Raw genomic sequence first — 11,935 nt, forward strand, 5'->3', positions numbered from 1 at the left:
ATAAAAAATATATTTATTTTTATTTTTATTAAATATATATTTTTTAGACTTTTAATCCGAATTATATATTAAATATATATATTTTATTTTTAATCAAATATGGGCCAAACCGGGCTCAGACTTAATAATTTTTTTTGAGCTAGACTTAGACCAACTTTTAAGCCCATATTTTGGGCCAGGCCAAACCCAGACCCAAAATACGAACTTAAAATTTTGTCTGGACCTAACCTGAACCCGGCCCATGACCTTCAAGCTCTTGATTATTATATCATCAATGATACCAATGATACTAATTCAAACTCGACTGTTTCCTTTATAAATAACCTTTTAATATTACTCGCATCATGCTCATAAATAAGTCCAATTTATTAAAAAGAAATTTATTAAAAAGTTAGAAGCTTTATAGAGAACAAAACATAACATTATGCCGCTATCATGTTAAGCAAACTTTCAAATCATACACCTAATATATTTTACAATAAAGAAAAAACATTAAAGATTACAACACCAAAACAAATGCATCAAGATATGAGATATAACGATGCCGTTTTAATTTTTACCTGTTTTATTCTCTAAACTAGAATGCTTGACCATCCAAGCCCCCCTTTTTTCACATGTACAATTGAAGAACACTACAAAATATGGACAAAATATGATGTAAACTACTAGTTCTCTCTTACCTACAGCAGAAGACATAGACATAAGTCAAAATATTAAGTTATCAGATTCGAAAAACCATTGCTCTGAGGATAACACGCTTATCTTCACGTGGGATGCGCTCAAAAGTTGGTTTGATAGAAAACATGTTCCGGCGATGGATTTTACTCCCTTTTATCCTCTTCAGATTCATCTTCCTCATCGGAGATACCAGCATTTCCATTCTTTTGCTCCTGCTTGACTAAACTCACATCGCCGTTCGATTGCCCCCTAGTTAGAGATTGAGCTTCTTCATCATCGAATTCCTCCCCCACATCTTCCGAGTATGCATATCTGACAATTAGTGGTATAAGTAATGAAAACACAGATTAATTAAAGCTATAAGATACCCCTCAAAAAAATATAACCATGAGAAGCCTATTTATAGGGGGGAATTCCTGCCAATGAATGTAGATTCTAACAATCAAAATATGGCGCCATAAGGTGGACTTGCTTCAGGTGAATGAACTCGTCTCCAGCAGGTCAAAAGCTCAGGTGACATACCCTTTAAGCATTTTTAAGGTTATGGTCGTTAAACTGGCTCGAAAGAACTTTTTATAGGAATAAGACACACCGTTGGGAGCTTTGAGATGGTGCCCAAAGGTAGCAAATAACACAGAGTAGTGCAAACGAAAGTATGTCCCAGAAAGCTGTGATGATCCAAGCACTTTGCCACCTCTCATTGAATGGATCAGTTGCTTTGAAGTATATCTGTAATACCGAATGAATCAGATCCACCATTCTCGAAAATTCCAACCAAGAAAGAAATTGAAATCTAGACAAAACATACCTCATAAGTTATCCATGCAACAGAAGCAATCACTGCCACAGCTAATGCATTTGAGAATTTCCTATAGATGTCCAACTTCACTGATATTCTCTTTGCCTGGATGAAATAAGCGTGGTTATCGCAAAGGAGAAACGTAACATCTCCTATCATTAAATCTGAAAGAAGAGAATTACAAGATACCTGTAACTGCTCTAGTGTTTTGGAAAGAGATGTAAAGATCCACAATATCAAGAATGCATCAAGGAATGCATCGGGAAGGCCTAGGAAGAGTCTTGCTCTTCCTGATACGTCATTGATGGTCCCTACGTGCTCGGTAATGTCAAGCAATTCAGATGCCACAAAATACGTAGCTCCAATAAGAAGCACCTTCGAGGTAAGACCACCTAAAGTTGGGCGTACGACACCATAGCCCATAGAAACTGAAAGTATGAGAAGTCGAGAAAGTGTTTTCTTTATAGCTCCAACTGTTACAACCCAAGCTGTAGTTACAACAGGTCTCATTCCTGTTTTGTTAAAATTAGAATAATCAAGATACCACAATATCATTTCAAACAAGCCAAGACCAATGACTGCGGCAATGCAATGCTGAAGTTGAAGGATATCTTCCCAAAACCTCATGTATTGGGAGAACCAAATGGCACTAAGCAACAAATAAGCAATTGCCATGTACACATAGAACGTCATCAATGGAGCCATTCTGCCAGGCAAATAACCATCAGGATTCTTCCATACAGTCTTTCCACTCATTACTGTTCCCTTGAGTTTCGGATCACATGCAATAAAAAACAAATTATGCATCCCAGTTTTCTTGATGGGAACCTCGGCATTGTTCATTTGTGTCGATAAATCATTCCCATTGAACTGTATACTTAAAACCATTGGCCAATTAATCTCTGTTGCCGAAGGTATCCTAATGACTTCACCTTGCTTGCAACCTTCTAGCTTAGCAAGGTCAGGGGTGCAACATATCGACCTTTGTCCACCATAAGCTGAACCACCAATATTGTTTCTATCAGCAGCCTCGAAAATCACCGCCTGTATCAACCCAGTACTATGTTCCATCTCGGATTGTTCATCTGCAGCATCTTGAGTCCTCCAAAATGTGATATTTTCAAATCTATATAAAAATTACAAGCAAAACATCAAATTTTGAAAATGGAACCCTTAATTCAGCACCAAAATTCTAGTTTTACTTATGGACGAGCATAATTGTTTTATTATATCGACGATTACACGATTTTCTAAATTACAGATTTAATTTATATATTTATCAAATGAGAACGGCACATAAAACATAGATATAGTCATATAATCATTTTTAACTTCAATAAGCAATTAATAATAGTAAATTTTAGAAAGCACATTTCTTAATTTTCAAAATAATAATAATTATGCATCTTCCAGTAATCCTCATTAATCTGCAAATGCGATAAGCATCAATGACTTGATTTCATAACAGATCTAATCCAAAACCGATCAAACAACGCTACATTCTACATTTACAAAAAATGATTCACGTTCTTAAGTAAATGAAACGTTTCGTTCATTTTACCGAATAAAAGAGCGGCCGTCGGTGGCGGAGTCGTCGGAGGAGAGAGAAGCGTAGAGTCCTTCGCTGCCGCCGGGAAGAAGGTAAGCATTGCCGACCTCATTGAAGAGTTGATTCTGGTAGATGTGGATTGAAGCGTGGATCGTTGTTAATAGAGTTGATAATATAACAAAGATTAAAAAGTCAAAGGATTTATTGGCTATTCGAAACGAGAAATCCATGGCGATGAATTGGGGGACTAGTCTTCAGCCCTGACCTTAGGGAAAGTAGATCGGGCGATTTTGAGGGGGCGAAGGATAGAAGAGTGGGTGAGATTGAAGCAAAATGACTTTAAGGAACGAAGTAAACACAACCTTACTGTCGGTGTGAAGGCAGTATGGTTAACGCGCCAAGAAACACGTGTGCATACCATTATTATTAGGGTAAACTACGCTGGTAGTCAACAAACTATTAATAAATTTTTTTTGATCATTTAACTATGAAAAGTTATAAAACGACTACTTAACTATTAATAAATTTCTTTTTTGGTCATTCGACTATGAAAAGTTACAAAATGATTACATGGATTGGCGACATCTTTGGATTACATGGATTGGTTTAGGCATCACGAGAAGCTATATATACTGCCCGCTTCAGAAAGGAGTAGACAATGTCGCCTTAAGAGGCCAAGACGAAGACCTATCAATCTAGGTCGAGAAGAGATACTGCGGACAGATAGACATTTGCTCCACATGCACACGAGGACTGGATTACCGTGCAACATCTCGATTAGTATGGTTCATTTATTCATGTCACTAACCCATTTTATTTTACACCATGATCACAACACGCACTAGTTTATTTTACACCAGCACCACAACACACGCAATCACTTCCTACACTAACACATTCATCACCAGTTTATTTTCCACAAGCACCACAACACGCACTATCATTCCTTGCATCGAAACCTTATCCAATGATATATTTTGCACAACTGTCACCTCATCATCGTATTAGATGCCCTATGTGCCATCACCCCATGTGACACCATATAATAGCCCGTCAATAGTGTCGTAAACACCCTTAGCACCGTTGTTCTTCCAAGTTGGATCATCCTCACAAACATCGGTCAAGGGTGATACACTATGGGTGGCTAGGACATAGTCGCAGTCATCTACGGAGGAAACAAATGAGGTCAGTAGTCAACCCCGACGTGCACGTGAAGATGAGGCCAAAGTCCCAGTAGAGCCGTTAACCCAAACAGTGCGATGGAACCCTAGGTGTACCTGACGTGCACGTGTAACAATCTATACCGGTCCAGTCACCCGACTCGAGTTATAAGATGATACAATTATAAAAAGCTATCACAGTTCAACAATCAATCACATATAGACAAATTATATTATTTCATAATAAATCTTTCATTTCCATGATATTTGATCATGTCTAGACCTTAATCGAGCTTACAGAACATTTAAAACAAACCAGAATCAATTTTGAACTAAATTGAAACTTCTACAAAAAATTGGATAAAAAATGTAAACATAAGTCACATGGCCGTGTGACAAAGGCTAGCTCGTGTGGCCCCAAAATATGGCCGTGCGGCCAACCTGTGTAATAGAATATGCCCATGTCACTCAGAATCACACGGCCGTGTAACTCACTATGCCCGTGTGAAAAATTCTGCACCTAAAATCATACAACCACACAGCCGTGTGAGTGACCGTATATAGCACACGATCATGTGACAGCCCGTATCCCAGACCGTGTGCACTTGAAATAGTCCCTAATCTAGGTAGATTACACTACACCAATCTCAAAAACATCAAAATTACTAAAAACGACAGTCAAAATTACTTACATGCAAGCAAGGACATGAACTAAACACTCCAAGTTTTATTTCAATGGTGTTTTCGGTGGTGGAAAAATACGGGGAAAATGACCATCTTTTATTAGTTACTAATTTATCCTTATAATATAACCTTCATAATTTACCAAGTAATGTACTTAACCATCCATTATAACTCCTAATGGCCTAATTACCTTTTAAGGCCTTCAATCTATTGATTCATAATCATATAGCAATATTAACTAATAACAATTAACTTTTGCAACTTTGACGATTCAGTTCTTTTTCTTAATTAACTATCTAAATGGAAAAAATTACCTAACCAAATTTTAATTCAACACTAGAATAACTCTGTGAATAACAAATAAATAATAAAGTAGTAACTCATTGGTCGGAAACATGGTCTCGAAACTACTATTTTTGACACCACTAAAAAACAGGTTATTACAACCCGATTGTAGCACACATTTAGGGGATCAATGATTATGTCTATTTATAATTTTTTGAAGTTGTTTGCTTTGTTTTACATTCACAATATATACTTATTTAAAATATAAATATCACATAAGTTTTTAAGTTAAGGATTTTGAATATGTTGGACCATACTACAAACGTTGTAATTCTTGAAGGATTTAAATGAAAATTTAGTAAATTAATTTTGTATAGGGTTTGTGTAAGTGTTTGTGTGTCTTTTACAGTGAAATTGGAGTTTTGGATTGGAAAGAAATTGAGTTTTTACTGTATGAGTGTTTACACTTTAACGAAGAAATTAATGAATAAGCCAATAAGCTAGTGTTTTTGCTGTATGAATTAGTCTTTTAATTAGCTGTTCTCCTCGATGCTCTCGAGTTGTCTAGACATGTTGGCTTCGTATAACCTGAGACTTTGTGTTGCAACGCGATCCAGCTTCTCGGTTGATGGCTCCATACTTAATGCTTACATGCTAGATGAAATTCGTAGGTCATCTAGCTCCACTCCACGGCACTATTGTAAATTCAAATATACCTTAAAACTATTACAATATTTATCTCAAACGTGAGAAAAGATAAATTTACAAATTTCTAATTTCAAACCGAGAAAAAAAAGAAAAAATAATTTTTAGAAAAGAAAATACTCTGCCAACTCAGTGAAAACTTGTCCGATAAATTTCAATAAAAAAAAAGCCAAAATTCTCAATTGATTTTTTTTCCAGCATATTTACATAATTTTGCTCATAATTAACGATAAAGACTTAAAAGAATATTTACAACGAAAAAAAATCTAAGATACCAAAGTAAGGGCGTTTATCCGGCCTTTATTCATATTTATTTTAGTTTAAATTTAATTATTTTTCAACTACTAATTTAATTCTATTTTATATTAATTTATTTAATTTTAAATATATAAATATATAAGTTTTTTATATAATATCTACGACTATTTATAACCTCTGTTTTGGTGTTCCCATCAGGTATCTCAAAGATTAATTAAAGGGGTTAAATGCCCTACTCTTGTTTAATCGGTTTCCTCAAATTAATTGTCTTAAATTTGACGAATTAACTTCCACTACATCCAAATTCAAGTTCATTTCTTTGTCTTTGTGAGTGAATTGGAGAGAGATGAGAAGGGGAAAATTGCCCAGATGGCAATGAAGCAAGAAAGAGGAGCGAGAAAGGAGACTCCAAATCCTCAATGCCTATTTCAAGCAGAGGAAGTCACGAATGAAGACTTCAAATGCCGGATCTGAAGGAGAAAATCGAAACAAATAAGAGAATCGGAAATGAAAATAAGGGCAAGCCGGAAAAGGGTTCTTCGCTTGCTATCTCGCTAACCTCTCTCAACCCTCGTCATAAAGGCCACACCTATATCAGTCCGATTCTATTAGGAGATAAAGAGGTGTTGGTTAGTTGTTATGCATCGTTATAACGATTAGTTAGGTAAGGGCGCTTGTAATCTTTGTTGACTCACTGTATATATACACACGTACTTTGCATGAGAAAATAACAAGAAGAAATGATAGATGAAGTTTTATCCAGTATTCTTGGATGTTTAGCATGGTATCAAGAGCCAGTTGAATCTTGCTGATTTTCTGAGAAAAAAAAAGGGGTGCCTCATGGCCACTGATGCAGCAGGTGAAACTCCCCGTCACTCGTCCAACACCAGAGAAGCTGAACACTCACAAGGTAATGGTGCTCAAGGCCCGACTGAAGTGCACTATTTCTCCAAGCATGATACAATAAAGCTTGCGTCGCACAACTACCTTTTGTGGAAACATCAGCTCTTGCTGATTCTTGAAGGGTATGGACTTGAAGGATATGTACTAGGTACCACTTCCTCCCCTCCTCAGTTTATTGATGGTCCTGATGGTCAGCAAATTGCGAATCAAGATTTCATCGTTCATCGAAAGCAAGATAAGTTTCTTGCCTCTTGACTTTTATCTACTATTACGGATGATATTTTGGCTCATCTTACAACCGCCAAAACTAGTTGTGATCTGTGGAATGCGATTGAAAGGAAATTTAGTGCTAAATCAAACATAAAAATCTTGAGCATGCGGCATGCTTTATACTCTCTCAAGAAGTCCAATCTTTCTGTTAAAGAGTATATGTCGAAAGTTAAGCAGCTCAGTGATGATTTGACTGCGGCTGGGAGCTTTATATCTGAACAGGAATAAGTGAGCGTTATATTGGCTGGACTTTCTGTTGAATTTGATTCCATTAGAGTTCTAGCTACTGCAACTCCGTTAACTCTTGATTTGTTGAGTGAATTGTTACTTGACTGTGAAGCACGTCAATTAGAGCTGTTAAAAGACACCCCTGTCAAGCAAATTTGGCAACTCATCAGCAAAATAGCAATGATACGGGTAAACAATCAGCAAATCTCTGCTGGGTATTCTCAAGACTCCAAGCAGAATGATAGAGGACAGGGTCGTGGGTGGTCTCGTGGTCGTTTTCGGGGAAATGGACGAGGATGGTCACGTTCGAGGCCGCAATGCCAGTTGTGTGGAAAGATAGGCCACATGGTTCAAACATGTTACCATAGATTTGATCAGTCGTTCTCTGGGAATGCAGGAGCTGGTACGATTCAAGTTAATTGTCATCAGTTGCACGCTTCCAGTTGTGTGCCAGCTGCTCCAACATGTCAAGCGATGTCTCACTGCTGTCACACAAATCCTCAGTCTTCCTCTGGTTCTTTTCCACCTCATCCATCTTCACAAAATAGTTCTATCTGGTACCCCGATTCTGGAGCGACGAACCATATAACACCAGAGGTGTCTAATCTTGTGGCTCCCTCTTCATATACAAGTAAGAGTTGTGTCACCATGGGTAATGGTGATTCGGTGCCTATTGCTCATGTTGGTTCAACCGTTCTTTCGACTGGAACCCGACTCCTAAAGCTTCAGAACGTACTGCATGTTCCTGCAGTGTGCAAAAATCTAATGTCTGTGGGTCAGTTTGCTAGAGATAACAATGTTTATTTTGAATTTCACCCTGTTTTATGTTTTGTGAAGGATGTTCAGACAGGGAAGAGGCTTCTCGAGGGCCGCATGCATGATGGCCTTTACAAATTTCGGTTCGCAAAGCCTGTGTCAGCTTCAGGTGCTAAATCTCCAGAGTCAAATTCAACTGTATTGAATACTGCCAACTCTGTTCAGTGTGCACCTTCCTCTTTGTGGCATGACAGATTAGGTCACCCATGTACTGAGGTTCTTAAACGAGTTTTAAAAACTTGTAATATTCCAGTTAAACAGAACTGTGCAACATATGTGTACAGCTTGCCAACTAGGTAAAGCTCACAAACTTCCGTTTACAGCATCTAAAACAATGTATTCCTCTCCTTTTGAACTCGTTGTATCTGATGTATGGGGCCCTGCCTGGTTACCTTCAAATGGTTTTCGTTATTATGTTTCGTTTGTGGACATGCATAGTAGATTTACCTGGGTCTATTTTCTTCAAAACAAATCGGAAGTGGCTCGGTGTTTTAGAGATTTCTATTAGCTGGTTAAAGTACAATTTGATAGGTCTATTAAAATGCTACAAACTGATGGTGGTGGTGAGTATCGAGTACTAGCTCGTGAGTTATCCTCTCTTGGTGTCCAACACAGGATTGTGTGCCCCTACACTTCTGAGCAAAATGGGGTAGCTGAGAGAAAACATCGACAACTTATTGATATGGCTTTGTCACTATTAGCTTATGCAAGTCTACCGTTGAAGTTTTGGGTTTATGCTGTTATGCATGCTGTTCACCTAACCAATCGACTACCAACTCCGGTCCTCGGACAGACTAGTCCCTATGAGGTTCTCCACCAAGTCAAACCAAGCTATGAGCTCTTAAGGGTCTTTGGGTGTGCGTGCTTCCCAAATCTCAGGCCTTTTCAGCCTCACAAGCTGAGTTTTCAGTCTCAACAATGTGTATTCCTTAGGAATGTTCCTAATACCAAGGGCTATCGGTGTCTCGCAGAAGATGGCAGCATGTTTGTGTCTCGACATGTAATTTTTGACGAGAAAAAATTCCCTTTCAAAGATGGGTTCCAAACTAAGGCCGTCTCACAAAGCTCGCGGACGGTACCTCATCGGTCTATTCTCCCAATAGTTTCAGCTGGTGGTTCGCATGTTCCTGTTACGACAAGGGCATCAGCTAGCCCGTCTACCATAGGCATCTCTCCTGGGCAGTCTCAACACAATCCTACAGAGTCTCCGGCTCTTAATGACACAAATGGTCCACCTGATAACTCTGACCTATCTCCATTACTACCTACTCGAGTCAATCATCACCCCATGCAGACACGTTCGAAAAATGGGATTTTTCGACCTAAAGTGCTGGCTTCAGTCGTAGATGAAGTTGAACCTACCACCATTCATGAGGCGTTTCAAAGTCCAGCTTGGACTACAGCAGCCGAGGAAGAGTACAATGCCTTGATTTCCAATCACACCTGGGAGCTAGTTAGTTTACCTGAAGGTCGACGAGCCGTTGGATGTAAATGGCTCTTCCGTATCAAGAGGCATGCAGATGGGTCTGTTGCTAGATACAAGGGCAGACTCGTGGTCAAAGGGTACCTCCAGGAAGCCGGTGTTGACTTTCAAGACACTTTCAGTCCCGTCGTCAAACCCACCACAATCAGAGTCGTCCTTGCCCTGGCCGTTTCTCACCAGTGGTCTCTTCGACAAGTTGACATAAACAATGCCTTCCTCAATGGAGACTTGAGCGAGGAGATTTATATGTCACAGCCACCAGGTTTTGAACAGTATGGCTTACATGGAGAGCCTCTGGTCTGCAAGCTAAAGAAGGCTCTCTATGGTCTCAAACAGGCTCCACGAGCCTGGTTTCAAAAACTAAGGGAATTTTTGGTGACCATGGGGTTTGACACTTCCAAAGCGGATAACTCGCTCTTCATTCGACATCGTGGGGATGCTTTGTTGTACGTTTTAGTGTATGTCGATGACATCATCGTGACAGGCAGTGACTCACAGGAAATTGATAAGTTTGTCAAGACACTTGATGGTCAGTTTGCGTTGAAGGACCTTGGCAGTTGAGCTATTTCCTTGGTATTGAAGTCAAGCACACGTCGAATGGGATAGTTTTGTCTCAAACTAAATACATTAGAGACTTACTTCAAAAAGTAGCTATGGACAGATCCAATGCTCTCCCAACACCAATGGTTGCAAATAATCGTCTTACTGCTGAGGAAGGAAGCCCCCTTGAAGATGAACATCAGTATCGCAGCATCGTAGGAGCCTTACAATATATCGTGATCACAAGGCCTGACATCGCCTATTCAGTCAACAAGGTGTGCCAATTCATGCACAAACCACTAACCGGTCACTTCAAAGCAGTCAAGAGGATACTACGGTATTTATAAGGAACAATGAATTACGGATTACAGTTTACTCGGGCTTCCAAATTCCTTCTTGAAGGATATTCGGATGCGAGTTGGGGATCAGACGTTGACGATCGAAGGTCCACCTCGGGGTATTGTATCTTCCTTGGAGGAAATCCGGTCTCATGGAGCTCGAAAAACAACACGTTGTGTCTCGTTCCACAGCAGAGGTGGAATATAGGAGTGTTGCACATGTCACTACTGAAATGACGTGGATACAATCCCTATTAACTGAATTGTGTGTTCCAAGCTTACCAAAGGCACTAATTTGGTGTGATAGTTCAGCAGCAATAGCAGTTGCAGGAAATCCAGTCATGCACTCCAAGTTCAAGCATGTGGAGCTAGACATTTTCTTTGTTAGAGAAAAGGTGGCAGCTGGAGTTGTTCAAGTTGGTCATGTCCCAGGGACCCATCAGCTAGCAGACATACTAACAAAGCCTTTGTCAGCCTCAAGATTTAACCGGTTTCGGGAGTTACTTCGAGTGGTTAACACAAACTAGGGGTTTTAGTTAGTCAGGAAATGGATGAGTATGAGGAATATTAGGAGATAAAGAGGTGTTGGTTAGCTGTTATGCATGCTGTTAACAGTTAGTTAGGTAAGGGCAGTTGTAACTGCTGTTGACTCACTGTATATATACACACGTACTTTGCATGAGAAAATAACAAGAAGAAATGATAGATGAAGTTTTATCCAGTATTCTTGGATGTTTAGCAGATTCTACTGTTCTCTTCCTATATTAATATTTTGCCTCATCCTCACCGTGCTTCTTTCTTATCTCAACATTATGGATGCTAATGCTTCTTTTTTTTTGCTGTCAAAGATTGATCTTTTCTTTTTTGGCAAGATATCTTTTCCAATTTTACCTCTAAGGTTCAGCTTTATGATTCTGCACTTCTCACTCGAGTGTTTTGAATGGTACATGACATGTTCCAAGGCTTTTATTAGATTCGTATTTACACCCTTTGAGGTTTATCTGAGTAAATTCAATTTTAACTCGATGTTTACTTGGTTATGATCTTTAAATTCAAATTTCGCTTTTTTCCCTTCAAATTTTCCGTGTTGTTTCTTTTATGGTTCATGTTTGATTCGTTATCACTTACCATGAAGAAATTGATGCTACTATCTATGTGGCTTAATAAGTCATTTAAATAATATCAGCTTGCAGTTGTTTTCCTTTGATATGAGGTTCTCTAGTAAAAATTCAAGCTGAC

At 38.8% G+C, this 11,935-nt stretch overlaps 1 protein-coding gene across 1 annotated transcript; it reads right to left on the reverse strand.

Moving 5' to 3' along the window:
- Window positions 1–438: 438 nt before the first annotated feature.
- On the reverse strand, window positions 439–3,373 carry LOC105782945 (uncharacterized). Its single transcript, XM_012608060.2, has 5 exons — window positions 3,039–3,373; window positions 1,667–2,603; window positions 1,487–1,582; window positions 1,271–1,407; window positions 439–990 (listed from the first exon to the last, which is right to left on the reverse strand). Exons 1-5 carry the CDS (start codon window positions 3,254–3,256, stop codon window positions 822–824), a joined length of 1,557 nt encoding a protein of 518 aa, XP_012463514.1. The 5' UTR covers window positions 3,257–3,373; the 3' UTR covers window positions 439–821.
- Between the last annotated feature and the right edge of the window lie 8,562 nt (window positions 3,374–11,935).

This window comes from Gossypium raimondii, chromosome 13, assembly GCF_025698545.1.
Source record: "Gossypium raimondii isolate GPD5lz chromosome 13, ASM2569854v1, whole genome shotgun sequence".
In the NCBI taxonomy this organism is placed as follows: Eukaryota; Viridiplantae; Streptophyta; class Magnoliopsida; order Malvales; family Malvaceae; genus Gossypium; species Gossypium raimondii.